This window comes from Panulirus ornatus, chromosome 15, assembly GCF_036320965.1.
Source record: "Panulirus ornatus isolate Po-2019 chromosome 15, ASM3632096v1, whole genome shotgun sequence".
Classification (NCBI taxonomy): Eukaryota; Metazoa; Arthropoda; class Malacostraca; order Decapoda; family Palinuridae; genus Panulirus; species Panulirus ornatus.
In genome coordinates this window covers 33,076,903-33,099,402 of record NC_092238.1, presented here as the reverse complement: position 1 = coordinate 33,099,402, position 22,500 = coordinate 33,076,903, and the positions used below count along the sequence as shown (strand labels likewise).

The 22,500-nt window shown below is 44.5% G+C and overlaps 1 protein-coding gene across 3 annotated transcripts in view; it reads left to right on the top strand.

The window, feature by feature from the left end:
* The window catches only part of LOC139753839 (carbonic anhydrase-related protein 10-like), a 131,387-nt gene that overhangs the window by 10,574 nt on the left and 98,313 nt on the right, over positions 1-22,500 (top strand). For all 3 annotated transcript variants that reach the window (XM_071670754.1, XM_071670753.1, XM_071670755.1), the window contains exons 2-3: positions 9,199-9,389; positions 11,158-11,355. In XM_071670754.1, coding sequence (XP_071526855.1) covers positions 9,199-9,389; positions 11,158-11,355 — 389 coding nt within the window. The remainder of the gene's footprint in view (positions 1-9,198; positions 9,390-11,157; positions 11,356-22,500) is intronic.

Below are 22,500 nucleotides of genomic sequence, written 5' to 3'. Positions count from 1 at the left end.
TGCTATGATAATTTCATGTAAGAGTAACATGATTATCTCTGGGGTGATGCTATGATAATTTCCTGTAAGAGTAACATGATTATCTCTGGGGTGATGCTATGATAATTTCATGTAGGAGTAACATGATCATCTCTGGGGTGATGCTATGATAATTTCATGTAAGAGTAATATGATCATCTCTGGGGTGATGCTATGATAATTTCATGTAAGAGTAACATGATTATCTCTGGGGTGATGCTATGATAATTTCATGTAAGAGTAACATGATCATCTCTGGGGTGATGCTATGATAATTTCATGTAAGAGTAACATGATCATCTCTGGGGTGATACTATGATAATTTCATGTAAGAGTAACATGATCATCTCTGGGGTGATGCTATGATAATTTCATGTAAGAGTAACATGATCATCTCTGGGGTGATGCTATGATAATTTCATGTAAGAGTAACATGATCATCTCTGGGGTGATGCTATGATAATTTCATGTAAGAGTAACATGATCATCTCTGGGGTGATGCTATGATAATTTCATGTAAGAGTAACATGATCATCTCTGGGGTGATGCTATGATAATTTCATGTAAGAGTAACATGATCATCTCTGGGGTGATGCTATGATAATTTCACGTAAGAGTAACATGATTATCTCTGGGGTGATGCTATGATAATTTCATGTAAGAGTAACATGATCATCTCTGGATGATGCTATGATAATTTCATGTAAGAGTAATATGATCATCTCTGGGGTGATGCTATGATAATTTCATGTAAGAGTAACATGATCATCTCTGGGGTGATGCTATGATAATTTCATGTAAGAGTAACATGATCATCTCTGGGGTGATGCTATGATAATTTCATGTAAGAGTAACATGATCATCTCTGGGGTGATGCTATGATAATTTCATGCAAGAGTAACATGATCATCTCTGGGGTGGTGCTATGATAATTTCATGTAAGAGTAACATGATTATCTCTGGGGTGATGCTATGATAATTTCCTGTAAGAGTAACATGATTATCTCTGGGGTGATGCTATGATAATTTCATGTAGGAGTAACATGATCATCTCTGGGGTGATGCTATGATAATTTCATGTAAGAGTAACATGATCATCTCTGGGGTGATGCTATGATAATTTCATGCAAGAGTAACATGATCATCTTCGGGGTGATGCTATGATAATTTCATGTAAGAGTAACATGATTATCTCTGGGGTGATGCTATGATAATTTCATGCAAGAGTAACATGATCATCTCTGGGGTGATGCTATGATAATTTCATGTAAGAGTAACATGATCATCTCTGGGGTGACGCTATGATAATTTCATGTAAGAGTAACATGATCATATCTGGGGTGATGCTATGATAATTTCATGTAAGAGTAACATGATCATCTCTGGGGTGATGCTATGATAATTTCATGTAAGAGTAACATGATTATCTCTGGGGTGATGCTATGATAATTTCATGTAAGAGTAACATGATTATCTCTGGGGTGATGCTATGATAATTTCATGTAGGAGTAACATGATCATCTCTGGGGTGATGCTATGATAATTTCATGTAAGAGTAACATGATCATCTCTGGGGTGATACTATGATAATTTCACGTAAGAGTAACATGATCATCTCTGGGGTGATGCTATGATAATTTCACGTAAGAGTAACATGATCATCTCTGGGGTGATGCTATGATAATTTCGTGTAAGAGTAACATGATCATCTCTGGGGTGATGCTATGATAATTTCATGTAAGAGTAACATGATCATCTCTGGGGTGATGCTATGATAATTTCATGTAAGAGTAACATGATCATCTCTGGGGTGATGCTATGATAATTTCATGTAAGAGTAACATGATCATCTCTGGGGTGATGCTGTGATAATTTCACGTAAGAGTAACATGATCATCTCTGGGGTGATGCTATGATAATTTCATGTAAGAGTAACATGATCATCTCTGGGGTGATGCTATGATAATTTCATGTAAGAGTAACATGATCATCTCTGGGGTGATGCTATGATAATTTCATGCAAGAGTAACATGATCATCTCTGGGGTGATGCTATGATAATTTCATGTAAGAGTAACATGATCATCTCTGGGGTGATGCTATGATAATCTCTGAGGAGAATCCTATGATTAATCCCTCGCAAGAGTGCTATGATGATTAATAGACTGCTATGATAATCTTCAGGGCAGTGTTAATCATTTTTTTTTGGGGGGGGGAGAGACCGCTATGATAATCTCTGGGGTGAATACTATGATAATCTATGGGGTGAGTGTTGTAATAACCTCAGACGAGAGTGCCATGTAATCCTAGAGTGCTAGTGTCATGTAATCCTAGAGTGCTAGTGTCATGTAATCCTAGAGTGCTAGTGTCATGTAATCCTAGAGTGCAAGTGTCATGTAATCCTAGAGTGCTGGTGTCATGTAATCCTAGAGTGCTAGTGTCATGTAATCCTAGAGTGCTAGTGTCATGTAATCCTAGAGTGCTGGTGTCATGTAATCCTAGAGTGCTAGTGTCATGTAATCCTAGAGTGCTAGTGTCATGTAATCCTAGAGTGCTGGTGTCATGTAATCCTAGAGTGCTAGTGTCATGTAATCCTAGAGTGCTAGTGTCATGTAATCCTAGAGTGCTAGTGTCATGTAATCCTAGAGTGCTGGTGTCATGTAATCCTAGAGTGCTAGTGCCATGTAATCCTAGAGTGCTGGTGTCATGTAATCCTAGAGTGCTAGTGTCATGTAATCCTAGACTGCCAGTGTCATGTAATCCTAGAGTGCTAGTGTCATGTAATCCTAGAGTGCTAGTGTCATGTAATCCTAGAGTGCTAGTGTCATGTAATCCTAGAGTGCTAGTGTCATGTAATCCTAGACTGCCAGTGTCATGTAATCCTAGAGTGCTAGTGTCATGTAATCCTAGACTGCTATGATATATAATATCTGGGTAACCTCCATCATAATCTCTGCTCAAGGCGCTCTGATAATCTCGAGAGAAGCCGCTAGGATAAGCTCTGGCCTGGAGTGCTATGCTATGCTATGCTATGCTATGCTATGCTGTGCTATTTGCTTACATCCAATCAATACAGATCCCCAGAGCTCTCATATCACCCTGGTGAGAACCATCTTAAGAGAACTCCAGCTCCTTATACATTTAACTAACTCCAGCTCCTTATACATCTAACTCCAGCTCCTCACACATCTAACTCCAGCTCCTTATACATCTAACTCCAGCTCCTCACACATCTAACTCCAGCTCCTCATACATCTAACTCCAGCTCCTCATACATCTAACTCCAGCTCCTTATACATCTAACTCCAGCTCCTCATACATCTAACTCCAGCTCCTCATACATCTAACTCCAGCTCCTCATACGTCTAACTTACTCCAGCTCCTCACACATCTAACTCCAGTTCCTCATGCATCTAACTCCAGCCCCTCATACATTTAACTCCAGCTCCTCATAGATCTAACTAACTCCAGCTCCTCATACGTCTAACTTACTCCAACTCCAGCTCCTCATACGTCTAACTCCAGCTCCTCATACATCTAACTCCAGCTCCTCATACATTTAACTTCAGCTCCTCATACATTTAATTCCAGCTCCTCATACACCTTGGGATACGATCTCATACAATATTATACACGAAGCTAAGTGAAGGCTGCAGCTGGACGAGACGAGAGAGAACCAGCTAACCTAATCAGCTCCCTTCTCACTGGGCTTCAGTCCTTTTTACGTCCTCTTGAAGAACTCTTCTGTAAACTTATTTTCTGTACCTATGAGGATGATGATGATGATGATGATGATGATAATGAGGATGATGATGACGATGATGAGGAAAAGGAAGAGAAGGAGGAGGAGGAAGAAGAGAAGGAGAAGGAGGAGGAGGAAGAAGAGAAGGAGAAGGAGAAGGAGGAGGAGGAACAGGAGGAGAAAGAGAAATAAGAGAATCTTTTCTCAATTTTTTCATCATCTTTTTTTCCCTCCCTCCCTGCTATTGCCGTAGAGGGTACGGGGGTATCTGGTTAATTAAGTGTAAACAGAAAGATCGCTGAGTTGGGCTCCTCGCCGGTATGAGGCCTCTTGGCCTTCTCTCAGCCGCTCCGGGGAAAAGTTTGTTTACGAAAGAACAAATGCTCTGGTTTGTAATCTCCTCAGTAAATATCGTGTGGCAGGAAATGATTTAAGGAATATACATACATGTGTGTATATATATATATATATATATATATATATATATATATATATATATATATATATATATATATATATAGTATGTTCTATGTAGAATGAAATACGAATTCGTTGCGTAGTATATTTGTGTTGTATGGCGTGATGTATTTGACATTGATATGATAAGCAGAAATTAGCCATTAGACCAAGATGTGGCCACACACATCCCTGACACAGACCGAACTTCACCTCGAACCACTCACTCTCTTCCCTTCCGACTCGCTCACACGCCTTACTCTCTTCATACAAACTGTTCACTGCTTCTAGCATTTGATGGATTGGGTAGTGAGGGAGGTAAATGCCGGGGTTCTTGCAGAGAGGAGCACAAGTCCGCAGTCTGTTTGGGCTAAGAGGACGGAAGTCCCCGGAGGTGTGTCAGTTGCCTTTTGTTGATGCCACGGTGCTGGTGGCAGATTCGTGTGAGAAACTGTAGAAGCTCTTGTCTGAGTTTGATAGAGTGTCTGAACGGAGAAAATTAGGTGTAAATAGGAATAAAAAGCTTATTAGCTTTAGCAGTGGAGAGGGACAAGGTAGTTGGAGTGTGAGTTTGACTGGAGAGATAATGGGATGTTTTAGAATTTGACTGGAGAGATAATGGGATGTTTTAGACACCTATGAAAGGTAAGTGGAACTATGGAAGTTGAAGTGAGCCTCAGGGATGGTGAGGGGACTGGGGTCCTACGAGCACTTGATGGAGCGTGTGGAAAGAAGGGTCACTGACGGTGAAGGCAAAGACGCGCATGTTTGATGGGAGAGTAATTCCGACGGAGTTGCATGGATGCGAGGCCTGGAAGAAGATGAGTGAGCTTGAAACGAAATCTCTGATGACAATTTGTGGTGTGAGTAAGATCGATTGAGCAAGAATTGGTAAGGTAAGAGAGAGGTGTGGTAATGAGGGGAATAAGATTGAAAGAGTCAAAGAGGGTGCACTATGATGGCTCAGATGATGGAGAGAAAGAGTGAAAAGAAGTGGACAAAAAGGATATTAATGTCGAAAGTCAAGGGGACAAAAAGAATGGAGGATCGAAATGTATATGGAAAGATGGAGTGAATAAGGGTCTAAACGCTCGGGGCTTGCACATAAAGGAATGTGTAAGAAGTGCTCCAGATAGAGAGAACTGGAGTGATATGGTATACAGGGGGCGACGTGGCGTCAAATGACTACTAGGAAATATTCACCGGCGGTGGTATACGTGGTATACGTGTGTGGGACCTGGTTATGGACAGGAGCTGTTTTGGTGCATTATACGACAGTGAGAAAATGGATGTGAGCGAATGAAGCCATTTCTTCGACAGTTTCTGGCGCTATCGCAGTAACACTGGACATGGCGAACTATCATGAAAAATCAATAATGATCATACAATTGCTCTAACTCATCCAAGTCACCAACATATCATACGTCCCATCAGCGGATGATCCATCAAACTAACGCCCTAGCCAACACACGAGACCAAGAGACCAACACAGTTTGACGAAGACGTGACAGGAATGGCTTTTCAGTTGCGACAGTCTGCTGTGACCCTGCCTAACCACAACAGCTGCAGCAGCAGGAGCAGCTACATCAGGAGGAGGGGCAGGGCCAGCTGCAATAGAGACAGCAGCAGTGGCAAAGAGAAAGAAGACAGGAGGAGTGGCTCACACGAACAGTGACCCTACATGACGCTGGTGAGAGTTGGAGTCGTCCCGCCTCAGTGCCCTGCCTTGAGTCCACACCCTCACCGTCGCATACCACACCTCCGACGGCTTACTTGCGACAACGAACGCGCGAGCCACGCTCGCTTCCCCTCCCATCCCTTCCCATCAGGCGAATGAATGAGTCGTGCTAGTTATCGATACACGAATCACGAAAATTCCCTAACATTCACTTCAGCGAAATGGCTCCACTTTCTGGCAAAATGCAGAAGCCAGGGAAGAAATAACTGTAATCTCAAACTTGGTGAGGGATATTCATGCCAGCTGATATCATTTCTCACAACAGCAAAGTGAGGACACACACACACACACACACACACACACACACACACACACACACACACACACACACACACACACACACTGTAGCTCCAGTCATTACCTACCCACCATACAAATACAAGATTCATGGAATATGTACGAACTGCATTGGTACACCTTGATTATCATTGTTACCTGAACAAGATTGCTATGCTCATGTTTACTCGCTTATAAAAGAGATTAAAACATTGGTCCTGAAGTGGAGAATGTTTTACGGTAGGCAGTACACCTCGGCATCTTGTTATCCACAATATCTCTCACGTGACCTGAGGTATTGGAGCGGGCAGGTGGTGGTGATTGGTGACGGGCGTGTCGTGTGACCTGGTCACAGCTGGTCTTTCAAGTGTCAGGTGAGAGAATTGGCAGCTGGTGTGACCCGGAAATAACAGGTGTGGGGGGGGGGGGCAAGGTTACCTGTGTGTGTGTGTGTGATACATGTCTGCTATGTACTGCTGGTAGTTAAGGTTAGATCTAGTTATCATGGCAGTGGTTTAGAGTTAATTATCATGGCAATGGTTAAGGGAGCGTCTGTGTAGTCATCATGGCAGTAGTTAAGGGAGTGTGTAGTCATCATGGCAGTAGTTAAGGGAGTGTGTAGTCATCATGGCAGTAGTTAAGGGAGTGTGTAGTCATCATGGCAGTAGTTAAGGGAGTGTGTAGTCATCATGGCAGTAGTTAAGAGTGTGTAGTCATCATGGCAGTAGTTAAGGGAGTGTGTAGTCATCATGGCAGTAGTTAAGGGAGTGGTGTAGTCATCATGGCAGTAGTTAAGGGAGTGTGTAGTCATCATGGCAGTAGTATAAGGGAGTGTGCCGTAGTCATCATGGCAGTAGTTAAGGGAGTGTGTAGTCATCTCTGGCAGTAGTTAAGGGAGTGTGTAGTACATCATGGCCGTAGTAAGGGAGTGTGTAGTCATCATGACAGTAGTTAAAGGGAGTGTGTAGTCATCATGGCAGTAGTTAAGGAGGTGTGTAGTCCTCAATCGCAGTAGTTAAGGAGTGTGTTAGTCATCATGGCAGTAGTTAAGGAGCTGTGTCGTCATCATCGCAGTTGTTAAGAGTGTGTAGTAATCATGCAGTAGTTAAGGGAGTGTGTAGGTCATCATGCAGCAGATAAGAGTAGTCGTCAACCATGACAGTAGTTTAGAGTGGTAAGTCATCATGGCAGTAGTTAAGGGAATGTCAGTGTAGTTATCATTAGATTGTGAACTCATAGTGAGGTGGGGGGGTGGGCGCTCAGTGTGTCCCTGGCTTCCGGGTCGAACTTAATGCATTTAAGTCGTCCACTGAGATACTGCATGTGTCAAGTGCACTCGTGTCACCGCGCCCTCCGCTCCCACCACTGGAGAGAGAGGCTCTCTCTCTCTCTCTCTCTCTCTCTCTCTCTCTCTCTCTCTCTCTCTCTCTACTTCAAGCTTCTTACTCTCTCTCTTCTATTCTATCTCATTTTTTCTATCCTTCATTTATTCATATCGATCATAGCTCTTATCAGAGATTCCCATATATCAGTACATCAGGCTGTGAGGTAGTTATAATATCTATCTATCTATCTATCTATCTATCTATCTATCTATCTATATATATATATATATATATATATATATATATATATATATATATATATATATATATATACATATATATTGCAAAGGATCACAATTTTGCGCGTGATCAAGATATTCCTATGAGTACACGGGGAAAATGAAACACGAAAAGTTCCCAAGTGCACTTTCGTGTAATAATCACATCATCAGGGGAGACACAAGAGAGAAATATAACAGTCAGTTGACATATATATATATATATATATATATATATATATATATATATATATATATATATATATATATATATATATATATATATATATGTGTAATTTAAATTCTCGCCTACCCACTTACCAATGACAAAAGTGAAACATGTGAATTATTCAATACAAGTAATGTATTATTCTTTTACGTCTGAATTTGCTTTACAGCAACAGATAGAGTTCTAAATTATTCATTTTTTTTGTGACAAGGTATGAAAATAATAATACTGGGGTACATCTATATAGTGATGTCTATATTGGGGTATAGCTATATAGTGATGTCTATATTGGGGTATATCTATATAGTGATATCAATATTGGGGTATATCTATATAGTGATGTCTATATTGGGGTATAGCTATATAGTGATGTCTATATTGGGGTATATCTATATAGTGATGTCAATATTGGGGTATAGTTATATAGTGATGTCTATATTGGGGTATATCTATATAGTGATGTCAATATTGGGGTATATCTATATAGTGATATCTAATATTGGTGTATATCTATATAGTGATGTCAATATTGGGGTATAGTTATATAGTGATGTCTATATTGGGGTATATCTATATAGTGATGTCAATATTGGGGTATATCTATATAGCGATGTCTACATTGGGGTATATCTATTTAGTGATGTCTACATTGGGGTATATCTATTTAGTGATGTCTACATTGGGGTATATCTATTTAGTGATGTCTATATTGGGGTATATCTATATAGTGATGTCTACATTGGGGTATATCTATTTAGTGATGTCTACATTGGGGTATATCTATATAGTGATGTCTATATTGGGGTATATCTATATAGTGAAGTCTACATTGGGGTATATCTATTTAGTGATGTCTATATCTATATAGTTATACATAGAGTTCCCGCTCGCAAACCTCACGGAGCCATGCTAAGAGTTTTGGGGGTTTGGCTTTTGACCCATAATAGCCACCCAAGCTACATATCCTTCCCTTTAGCGTCAACAGAATGTTAAAGTATCCCCCAATTACACACACACACACACACACACACACACACACACACACACACACACACACATGTACGGCAAAAACAGGTCATCACACTACCATAGCCACCAGCATCACCAATTAACCCAACCACGAACTTCCTGACGCAGGTGACGAGACGGAGTTCGACTGGTTGTCCTGGTGGAGCTACGACGGCATCTCTGGGCCTGGGTTCTGGGGCATCATCAACCGACGGTGGAGGCTATGCAGCGACGGGAGGCGCCAGTCCCCGGTCGACCTGCCCACCTCCTCCATCGTGTTCGACCACACCCTCCCCAACCTGCTCCTGGCATCCCACAAGGTGAGTACAACACCCCCGCACAGTCTTCCTCCCACTGTATGTGTCTGCATGATGGACCGCTCCTGAAACACTGAGGGACTTCCCCACAACAGACCTGGACGACATGAAAACATTCTCTGAAAACACTTCTGCCCAGATGTGATCCAAGCAGATACATATATATATATATATTCTCAAACACTCTCGTTTACAAACCAAAATCCCTAACGGCCATAAACTCTCCAAACCGGCCAATCTATCCTCCTTCTCCTCCTCCTCCTTCCGTCCTATATCACCCTTCACAATAGACAGGAAGTGGTCTGCAAATCTTGATAACCTGGCGGCCAAGTCAGTAATTCACGAAAGGTCCTGCATTCTCACACTCTACAACGGCGTCCTCCAAGGGGCAGTTCTATCTCCAACACTCCTCAACCTCTTCCTACCTCCTGCAAACCACAATGTCAAAGTCTTCTTCTAGGAAGTCACAAACAACACTCAAGCAACTACAAACATGGAAAAATACGTGACACAATTAGAACACTGGTTCATTCAAAGGAGAATGCTTGCATTGCCCCGCTAATTCACAGATACCCTTTTTGATCCCTAAAGAGACATAAATAAAACCAATCCGCACCCCTTCTTCACATTTTAGCAAACCATACCTACAGATCCCACCTCCGCAAGCATGCACGATGATAAAACATTAGAAACTATAATGATCCGAAAAGGACTAGAGAAACACCTTCCATTCCACTCTTCTGGACGTACAGCCGCTTGAAACTAAACTCCCCAGGCATGTACGAGTTACACATTTTTTCTCGTTTGCATTCTGGACACCATCCATCTCTCCAACAGTAATCATAACAAATGAGCATATCACAAAACCTCCTCTACTACACACAAGATGCAGCTTCTATCCTGAGGACGGGTCGACACTCACTCTTCTTCATCATTAGTCCTCCTCTGCTCACCACAGAAAGACATGTACACTACGCTTCCTCATGTGTTCCCGTCCAGTGGACTTGCCTGAGCTATGAGAGAGTCCTGAAGAGCACAACGGGACAGGAAGGTACAGGGGAGAGGGAAGTATGTTTATAAGAACAAGGTTCTCCAGGGGTTAAAGAATGTGGACTTCTTACAAAATGCTCACCTTTATCCTGCTGTATAAATATCTAGGTTAGTGAGAATGCTTACACCCCAAATTCTAAATACGTCTTGGTTAATTCAGTGTCGAAAAGGTTCGGTGTATGTAGGTAAGGGATGTCATGAGCCGAAAAAAAAAAATATATATACAATTTTGCGGCACTTGCCCCTTAAACGTAAGGTCATCCATCGGCTTGAGTCCTGCTCCCTGTTCGATCATACAAGGAAACAGCTCCTCCCTCCCTCCCCCTCACTCAGTTGTGAGTGGACATCACCTCAGTACGGGATGGGACGTGAAGGCCACACCATCCCGTGGTGTGCCGAGGTCAGTAGTTCAGTGTGGCCCACTGTGCCGGGGGCCACAGTGAGCCACAGGGCCGTCAATACACCTGGTAAAGGGAGGGACATAAATATTTCTTTGCTTTTAACAATAGTCTTTTTCATTCGATTTCTTTATATAATTCATTAGATATATTTCAGGACACATTCTCTTCTTATTTCTTGAAGAATTACGGCTTTTAAGATATATAAGGGTAAAGGAACACTAATTACTCCTCTGATCATTAATAAACTTAATTAAGTTGTTTCATACGTTAAGTTAATGACTCTTTTTCTTCCCCCCCGTCCGTTCGTGACCTGGCTGCAGGTGGACGGTACGCTGACCAACACTGGCTTTGGTCTTCGCTGGTCCGTCAGTGTGGGTCAGGTGTGGCAGGTGTCCGGAGGACCCCTCCACTACGCCCACACCCTCGCCCACGCCGTCCTCAGGTGGTCCAACGCCGCCCGCGCCACCCAGACCGTCGGGTCGGAGCACAGCATCCAGGGTCAAATGTTTCCTGCTGAGGTGAGTACGTGGGTCCCCTGCCTCTCACACAACAGCAGGAGGTGCTGCTGCACCTTCAGGTACGAGGAGTGGGACGTGTGTCCTCTTTGGCCTCCAGGCTGAGGGCGGAGGGAGGGCGGGGTCCTTCCCGGCCTCCAGGCACAAGGAGGGAGAGGGAGGAGGGAGGGAGGTGGGGACGTCCTTCTTCCTCACCTGCAGGCACAGGAAGGGGACCGCCTCCATGAGTCCCCTCCTCCTCCTCCTACTCCTCCTCCTGCTCCTGGAAGCTGGGGAGTGTGGCGGTAGGTCTCCCTCACAGCCAGACGTGACGTGACGGGGCGTGTGAGCCTCTGGCTGGGGGCGTCCAGCGTCACGTCTTGTGACGCACAACACAACAGAAGAAGGAAAATCTTGTAGCCTACAGCGTCCCCTTGACACAGACCAGTCATCCTAAGTCTCTCGCATGTAGTAATTAAATCATGACTACATGTTGTCATTCAATACATGTCTTAATTTTTCTACTTTTCCGTCAGAGAGGAGAAATATATCTTTCTTTCGTACTATTCGCCATTTCCCGCATTAGCGAGGTAGCGTTAAGAACAAAGGACTGGGCCTTTGAGGGAATATCCTCACCTGACCCCCTTCTCTGTTCCCTCTTTTGGAAAATTGAAAAAAATGAGAGGGGAGGATTTCCAGCCACCCGCTCCCTCCCCTTTTAGTCGCCTTCTACGATACGCAGGGAATACGTGGGAAGTATTCTTTCTCCCCTATCCCCAGGGATAATATATATATATATATATATATATATATATATATATATATATATATATATATATATATATAATGCATTTTCTGTGCATGTTTCCGAAGGCCAAGCACCGTGTCATGAATGACATTGTTCAGACGTTCGGTCGATACATTGATGTGCCTGACGCTTGTCTTTGCCGCCTTATACGTGTATTGTGTACACATGGATAGTGGTACACACACACACACACACACACACACACACACACACACACACGAGCAAAGAAGTCTAGAAAAGAAAATCTAGAGAGAAATGTAGCAACGAATTCAAAGAAGACAATAAAATTCATTCACTTCTTACTGTCAACTCAGCCAGCTATCCAGTCGAAATCATTTGGCTGAACAGATTCTTTATTTACCTCAGTTCATAAGCCTAAGACTTATATAAGTAAACAAGACTGTAAACATTTAGGTGAACACAGTCATCCCCTCTGGAGTGAAACTAAGAAAAAAGAATATCAGAACTAATTAAGTCTGCTGTGAGCTCAAGAGCCAAGTGTTACAGCAAAGAAGATTTGTGAATGTTAGTTCAGAAGTGGGATCGGGCGAGGGATGGTGGCACTCTGGCCTGATCTCCTGAGAAGGAGACTTGAGGGAGAAGGAAGGTCGTGTGGGTCTTGCTGCCATGGATGGACAGATGGCCAATGGAGAAACATAAGGGATGTGACATGCAAAGACCATAAGGCTGGAGAGATTATCTCAAACTAATGCGATTTTAACACTTCTGAAAAGCGGGGACGTGAAGGCACTCATGAATGACATCAAAGATCAGGGTAAGTGTCATTATCAGGAGGAAATCAAGAAGTTAAAAAAAAAAAGAAAGAAAGATAAAAGAGAATGAATAGAGAATCAAATCCAGAAGGTAAGTAACCAGAGGAGAGATTAAGGTGCAATAAACCCTATATCATCAGATCAATGGGTCAGAAAGGCTGTCTCTGGATGTCCTTGAAGAACAGACCAACAAGATGTAAATCCCATGACACAGGAACCAGCGACTTGTCACGACAGAAGATATCAAACAGTAGCATCACATGGGACTCTTCAAGAGAAGCAGAACACACTGTTTGATAACAGATACCGGGAGACATTGAAAACTCACATACACAGACACAAGGAACCATTAAGCTATGTCGCTGTGACATTAACGTCCAGCGTTACAGACAAAACAATCAGGGAAGTATATTGGTCCGTTAGATGAAAAGTTTGGAAAAAGTTCAGTTGAGAAAGAGTAATTGTTGGCGAAAATGGAAATAACAAAGCCAGAGAGAGGCATGTAGGTGAGCGAGTCAGCACTGAAGGATATAGGAGACGAGGAGGTGATACCAGAATCATGAAGGTTTGTCTTAAATCCTTTATGGTTTTTGACTGAAAGAACATCATCGTATTCCAGGGAAAATAGGAAGGGCGGAGGAGGAAATAATTGCTGATTAAAAGACTGCTGGGGGCTACAGACCGGCCAAACGCAGTTTCTCTGATAAAAGAGCAGAGAAGAGATGGTTAGAGTCAAGACATAAAGGAGGGACGACCAGAAATGTTTATGCTCGGGTTTGTGGTCATGTAGCCAGGAGGGACTTAAGCTGGGTAAGAAACTTGGAATAATATGGGAATTCAGTAAGGTCTTTAAGAGGGATGGTCGATCAAAGGAAAGAGAGAGAGAGAGAGAGAGAGAGAGAGAGAGAGAGAGAGAGAGAGAGAGAGAGAGAGAGAGAGAGAGAGAGAGAGAGAGAGAGAGAGAACAACAGAGCCAGATGGCAAAGAAACGGGAGATACCAAAGGAGGCAAGACGGCGGATCAGCCCCGCCAGCACAAGAGAGAGGAAAGAAATGTTAATTGGTGCAGACGTCAGACAGAAAATAATATATACAACTTGCAGATAGACTAGTAGTAGATGGTACAGAGTTCGAATTCTCAGGATCGAATTAGGGGAAAATACATCTAATACTTTTGGGGCTATGGAGACAATGAAATCTAACCTGTTATGTCCAAAGGGATGCATAAGAGGAAGAAAGGAAAGAAAAGACAAAGAAGAAGAAGAAGAAGAAGAAGAAGAAGAAGAAGAAGAAGAAGAAGAAAGAGAGATGGACCTCTTAATAACAAAGAGCCTCATGTTTCAGGGAATAGTGGAAGACATCACCATGTAAACAAGACATATCGGGAAGTGGAGCTACAGGAAAGAAGTACACAGTAGTGTAGGAGATCATACAATATTCAAAAGAACTTCGGGGGAATCGTAGCAAGTACAGTATAGAAACAATGATGGAACAGTCTTAAACAGCACGCTCGGGGTAGCTGACACACCATCATGGCTAGATTTTATCTTTCCATATATTTGAACGGAAACTGAGAACGTCATATCTGATAAACCAATTGGAAAAACATGATCATATAATGCTTAAGTTGGATTAGGTAGTGAATGAAAACGGGTAGAAAAACGATGAGGATATGTACCAACTGGGGAGGAGTTCAAAGACAAACTCAGAACTTAGTCTGATACATTTTTGATGAAATTCAACCCGAGTTAATGTAAAGTAATGGACACGGGATACAGCGAGAGAAAGTTTTGATAAGAATATCTTCCAGCGGGATCTCAGTTCCATGGATGAGAGGGACTTGGGAGTGGGCTTACTCCCTAACACGTCACCAGAGTCCCACTTTGGAGGACTAATAAGGAGACCAACTGTCTGCTGGCAGATATTAGACCAGCATTGAAGTACATGAATAAGAGATATCTAGGAAACTGTTCACGTTCTGCATGAAGGTCGAAACTAGAATATACTTCTCGAGTTTGGTCGCAGCACTTGAAGAAGCACGAAGAACTAGCAGAGAAGGTCCAGAGGAGGGCAACAACAATAACCAAAAAAATAAGGGTATCATAATTAAGAGAACTGAGTTACATGATAAGGTGAGAAGCCTCAAACTTTTCCAAAAGTATTTCGACCAGTTTGGTGACGTCAACAGTGAACGAGTCTTCGAGAGAGGCAAATAAGGGTGGAACAACCAGAGATCATAGGAGTAAATTAGGTAAGGAACTTGTTAAAAGCTTTGTGAAGAAGTTCTATCACAGCAGAAGCGTAAAGGGACATGTTAATTAACCCGGTGACAATACTGTGAACATAGGCAACATACAGAAGTTCAAAACATTTTTATTTTGGGGGGGGCAGCAGAAATGTCATGTGATAGGGGGCGCCCCACGAGCGGAGCAACTCTCTCCACGTACATTATAAGTAGGTAACTACACCCACACACCCACACACACACACACACACACACACACATTACCTCCCCAGTTATGGTCCATTTATTGGCTCCCTGTGTCTCATCCTACCACACAGAGGCGATGGTGGAGGTGGGAGAGAGGGGGTGTCTGCCAAGGAGGAAAGGAGGCTACCTGGTCAGCCTAGCCCCATACGCTACTGTGGTATCTTGGGACAACCGCACTTCACTGGCAACCCCTCGATACCCCAGGATCATCTACATATATTGACTTCTATACCCGTAGGGAAATGGCGTAAGCTACAGCGTATATATGTGTGCGTGTGTGATGACGCTCGTATACACACTGCGTATGGTTAAAATATATGAGAGAGAAGTATATACACATTGTGGATATGGAGCCAAACGGACAGGATTTTACATCTGGTTTGAGTATCTTTGTATAACCTTTCGTTTGTGGTTTGATATACGATTTCTGGTGTATTCCCCTTCTTGTGCGAAGTATACAAAGACTCCAATATACACACCCTCATTAAACTCGAGAAACCTGAAATGAGTTCATCCAGTTTGTGTTATTACCACAATACATCTAGCGCCACAAAGGGAATTATCAATAAAACTCAGTCTAGCGACAATCACAAGACGAGTAAAATAATCTTTTATTTTTTTTCTATTTTTTCCTCCCCAACTCGCTCTGGACTTAGAACGTTAAGTAGGCGAGAGAAGATGTGCTTGGGTTGCGCTTTTGATGAGCTGTGGTGGGGGGGGTTAGGGGTGTGTTGTGGGGACACACACACACACACACACACACACACACACACACACACGTAAAGAACAGTGATATTCTATGAGGGAGTAAATCCGGGCGAGCAGGAGTGAGGAGCCTTGCCCGAGCCTCACCACCAGCCACCAGGCACGGGTAGGTCGGGCGACTGGAATGACCAAAGTTTCTTTCTCTTGAGTCTGGGATTTTCATTCTCAACCATGGCAGTCGCCCGTGTCCTGTCAGACTCCATTACAGGGACGTGATGGGTACAGAGGAGGAGGAGGGTACAGAAGAGGAGAAGGGTACAGAAGAGGAGGGTACAAAAGAGGAGGGAGGTTACAGAAGAGGAGGGTACAGAGGAGGAGCTGTGGCGTGCAGCAAGGGGCGCTGCCTGGATCTTCAGCTTCATCTTGAGCTGTGGTCCCCACCACAGAGGAGGAGTTGTTGTTGTGTGTCTTACTGACACACAACAACAAAACAAACAACAATAACAACAACAAACAACAACAAAAACAACAACACGGTACTATGATCAATAAAATAAAAGAGAAAACCCCCCCCCCCAACACTGCATTACGCCACACGTCCTTCCCATGGAGCCGGTCATGCACCAAGCTTCTAAGCTTAGGTGCGTGACCAGATCACACCAACCCTTCTCCATGTTCGTGTTTGGCCCACTTCCATGCGAGATGGCCTCCGTGGCGATGGCAACATATCTCCAGCTAACGACTAGGAAATCTGGGTGATGTTCCGCCATTATAAAGTTCCTGCGGCCACGTCACGCACGCACGCACGCATGCGCCGTGAGGGCACGAACGGACGGTGTATAACTCGGTCGTGAATCACGAACACGGACGGACACCTCGGGAGATGGCTGGTGCCTCTGTCTGGGAAGTGTATGACGAGGTAAACCAAATTCGTCATCATGGAGGAGGGGAGTGTACCTTCGTCACGGTACAGTGGGGGTCATCACGGTACAGTGGGGGTCATCACGGTACAGTGGGGGTCATCACGGTACAGTGGGGGTCATCACGGTACAGTGGGGGGTCATCACGGTACAGTGGGGGTCATCACGGTACACTGGGGGTCATCACGGTACAGTGGGGGTCATCACGGTACACTGGGGTCATCACGGTACACTGGGGGTCATCACGGTACAGTGGGGGTCATCACGGTACACTGGGGGTCATCACGGTACAGTGGGGGTCATCACGGTACACTGGGGGTCATCACGGTACAGTGGGGGTCATCACGGTACACTGGGGGGTCATCACGGTACACTGGGGGGTCATCACGGTACTGTGGGGGTCATCACGGTACAGTGGGGGTCATCACGGTACTGTAGGGGTCATCACGGTACAGTGGGGGTCATCGCGGTACACTGGGGTCATCACGGTACACTGGGGGTCATCACGGTACACTGGGGGTCATCACGGTACACTGGGGGGTCATCACGGTACTGTGGGGGTCATCACGGTACAGTGGGGGTCATCACGGTACTGTAGGGGTCATCACGGTACAGTGGGGGTCATCACGGTACACTGGGGGTCATCACGGTACAGTGGAGGTCATCACGGTACAGTGGGGGTCATCACGGTACACTGGGGGTCATCACGGTACACTGGGGGTCATCACGGTACACTGGGGGTCATCACGGTACACTGGGGGTCATCACGGTACACTGGGGGTCGTCACGGTACAGTGGGGGTCATCACGGTACACTGGGGGGTCATCACGGTACACTGGGGGTCATCACGGTACACTGGGGGTCATCACGGTACACTGGGGGGTCATCACGGTACAGTGGGGGTCATCACGGTACACTGGGGGTCATCACGGTACACTGGGGGTCATCACGGTACACTGGGGGTCATCACGGTACAGTGGGGGTCATCACGGTACAGCAGCGGTCATCACGGTACTGTGGGGGTCATCACGGTACAGTGGGGGTCATCACGGTACAGTGGGGGTCATCACGGTACACTGGGGGTCATCACGGTACACTGGGGGTCATCATGGTACACTGGGGGTCATCACGGTACAGTGGGGGTCATCACGGTACACTGGGGTCATCACGGTACAGTGGGGGTCATCACGGTACAGCAGCGGTCATCACGGTACTGTGGGGGTCATCACGGTACAGTGGGGGTCATCACGGTACAGTGGGGGTCATCACGGTACACTGGGGGTCATCACGGTACACTGGGGGGTCATCACGGTACAGTGGGGGTCATCACGGTACACTGGGGGTCATCACGGTACACTGGGGGTCATCACGGTACACTGGGGGTCATCACGGTACAGTGGGGGTCATCACGGTACACTGGGGTCATCACGGTACAGTGGGGGTCATCACGGTACAGCAGCGGTCATCACGGTACTGTGGGGGTCATCACGGTACAGTGGGGGTCATCACGGTACAGTGGGGGTCATCACGGTACAGTGGGGGTCATCACGGTACAGCAGCAGTCATAACGGTACGATGTTATTTTTCCGAATAAAGAGACATCATTTTGCTCGACTTGAAACCAACGTGCCGCCACATGTGTACCAACGTACCACGTGTGTACCAACGTACCACATGTGTGTGTACCAACGTTGCCGCCACGTGTGTGTACCAACCTTGTCACATGTGTGTACCAACGTACCACATGTGTGTGTACCAACGTTGCCGCCACGTGTGTGTACCAACCTTGTCACATGTGTGTACCAACGTTGCGCCACACGTGTACTACACTAATACAGCCATAACACAGTAACATGCATTCGGAAGGGCGCAAAACGCACACACACACACACACACACACACACACACACACACACACACAGAGATCAGTGTCCCGGATTTTGACGTAAACACAATTAATATGCAACCGTTGGCCCAGAAAATCGGAGGCTGTGTCTCCCCCGGAGGCATCAAACTCACGGATCACTGGCTCATGTGATACACGAATATTTTTCCCTGTGTTGTTAAGGGCGAGAGGAGGAGGAGGAGGAGGAGGAGGAGGAGGAGGAGGAGGAGGAGGAGGAGGAGGAGGGAGGGAGGGAAAAAATTATTACACGCATTACCAGTGGAGATGAAATTCCCCCACACCCCCACAGAGAACCAGGTGTCAAATGTTTTCTTTCCATTTTCGTGGTGGTCAGGTCAGGTGAGGTGATCCTGGGAGGTTTCTGTGGGGGCAGAGAGAGACAACGTGGGTAGGAAATCTTCCTGGGGGAGAAAAAGAAAATGAATTGACGAGAAAGAATTGGTGGGTCAGGTGTGGGTATAGAAGAAGATCATCTTCCAGACATAGAGGAAAGTTAGGAGAGGAGATAAAGATAGCTATATAGAGGAAAGAAAGGAGAGATAAAGGCATATAGCTAAGACTACCAGAGGTTAAAGGCATTCCAAACGCAGGTTCTCTGATCAAAGTACTGAAGGGAATTGGTGGATACATTCAAGATATATGTGTATGGGGAAGACCAGCAATCTTACGTTAGGTTTGGAATTATGTGGCCATAGGTACTACAGCGGAGCAAGATGAGAAACAAGAAGGAATTCGAGGCGGGGGTGAGGGGAGGTCTTCATCAGGGGAAGAGAGAAAAGTAATGAATACAGTCAGAAGGCAAACGACGGGAGACATCAAATCAGGCAAGAAGACGTGGCAACTCCGCCAGTACTACAGATATTGTTATCAATATCAGGTGATGGAAATGCAAGCCAGGAGAGAAATGAACCATGCGGGAAAATGTTCTTGGTACTGGTGGAGTTTTGGAGATAAAACTTTACCAAAGAGAAGATCTGATTTGTTCTGTCCAAACGGGATATATGAGAGCAAAGAAGTCAGGAGATGACAAAGGTGGAAGAGGAGTGAACCTCTTCATATGAGACAGCTTTTGTGGTAGGAAATCCTGGAAGATGACCCGTTCGATCCTTATATAAATACTGAAAAGAATTACCGGAAAAAAGAAATGCATAGAAGACTAGTATTGAATCCCAACAAAAGTACACAATGCAAAGAGGGTATAGGAACATCCAGGTTGGAATATGAGGCTGTGAAACACACACTTCTCTGGTGATGCTAAAATGACAATAGTCTGCCATTTGAATCATACAGAGACAGACAGACGAGGGGCGAGCTTGGATTTTCATGACGACATACAGACATTCGTTCCTAGAGATCCAGAGTATGTAGAGTAAACTTTCCTGTACTAGATTGACACTGAGTCGTTCAGGACCTGATGGTGCGATACACTATCATTACCAGATCTTATCCTCACATACAGCACCTTGGAGATGATCCTATTATGATATCACAAACACCTGGAAAGAGGGATCATGTAATCCTTGAATTAGACTCTAATAAACTGAAGACATATAGATAGCACTGATGCAACCACCAGATTCATAGAAGAAACTCGTCCGTGGAAAACGTCTGTGATGCCATACATTGGAGAATGGAGTCGAGTTACGTTGGCATTGTGATGGGAGAGTTCTGTGAAATCTATAATGAAGGAGTAAGAGCCAGAGTAACTTTAGCCTCAAATATGAAAGTAAGGTTTTCCATAAAAGGCCTTGGTATGAATACCAACGGCCAGAGTACAAGCTAACGTTAATGTGTCCCGGACCTATCGTCAGAGACCAACCTTAAGAGACGAGTAAGTGAGAAAAACCTGTCACCTGGAAATGATAAGAAATTGCATTCAAGGGAAGAAGAGATAAGATTGTATTTGAGAGTCTGTTCGTACCCTACACTTGGACGAAATTCGGATACGCTTCGGCCGTGAAAGATTAACGAAGATTAACGAGCACAAACGAGACAAATCTTTTAACAGGTTTTCTTCAACGTCACTCCAGGTCTTCCAAATTTCCCGACAGGTCTCCTCCAGGGCGTCTCAGGTCTTCCGAAGGTCCTTCCCCAAGTCTTTCCCCAAGAAAACTCCACCCTTTCCCCAGGTCATCCCTAACGTCTCGCTCAGTTCATAATCTTACCCAGGTCTTCCTCAGATCTTCCCCAGGTCAATGTGAAGGCCTCCTTAAGTCTTGCCTTGCCAACGTTGGGTACTGAAAAGTCTTTACGGCATTACCACCCGCTTTTCATCTAAAGGACATACGAGTTTTTTTATAAAAGTCGTCTTTGATGGCCTCACAACAGCCCTCAAGGCCAACGTGTGGCAGCTTAAAACACTGCCAGGATTCTAATGCATCTACACACAAAAACTTTGGGGCCTGTAATTGCTGCGGTTCGGCCACGAAAGAGGAACGAACGTACTTACACACAATGGAAAAGTCTTAGGAGTAAATTCAGGGTTAGGTGAGAGGACAAGAGTTAAGGAAGGAACGGCACTACTCCTGAAGCAGGAATTATGGGAGTGTGTGTGAGAGTGCAAGGAAGTAAATTCTAGACTTATGTGGGTAGAAATAGGACAAAGGTGTGCACGGGATAGAGTGAATTGGTACGATGTGGTATACTGGAGGCGACGTGCTATCAATGGACTGAACCATGGCATATGAAGCGTCCGAGGCAAACCATGTAAAGGTCAGTGGGGCCTGGTTATGGATGGAGAGAAAAGAAATTTGGTGTACTACGCATGAAGTTAGAGAATTGATACGAGTGGATGAGGCCTTTCTTCATCTGTTCCCGGCGCTACCTCGCTAAAGAAAGAAAAGGCGATCAAGCATATATATATATATACTTAATGGATATCATAATTTAATACTGTGTTCATAGATAATAAACTACACAATATGAGGCAAAATTACAGGTAAATATAATTTATCTCCTGTCATAACTCCTCTAATTCCTTCATCCGACATTAGTGGCTCGCTAGTCACAAGTCTGGACATCGAAATTTTATAAGTCTATGACCTTTTTACCTGATGAATGTCATTCTAAAGTTCATCCTTCTCAATTTATTAATACATTTCTCAACTCATTTTTTTTCGAGAATTTATATTTCTCCTTCGCATGTGCCCCGGAGGTCAGCCCATTGATAACTGTTGCAGGTGTTGCGTGTGTTGAGGGGGGGGGGAAGGGGGTGTGGTCAAACACCCTCCTCCCGTCTGTGTCTACAGAAATCACCTGATTGTGGTAATTGTGGGATTGTGGTAAACATGTGAGGTCATTTATCTTCAGCTCTGAGAGAGAGAGACGAGAATTTTGCGTTGGGTTGTATAAGACCAATAGGGGTTATGACCTCGGTTATTTAACGAAGTGAACGTTAATATTACATGAGGAACGACTTACAAAACGCGTAATTCAAGTCTCTGACCGAAACAGGCGAGAAATATGTCAAAAATCGCTCGACAGATGTCTCTCTATTGTTTACCCGGCGATGGGCCAATAACTCCAGCCACCACCACCAGATGTCTCCATCATGTTTACCTTGGGTTG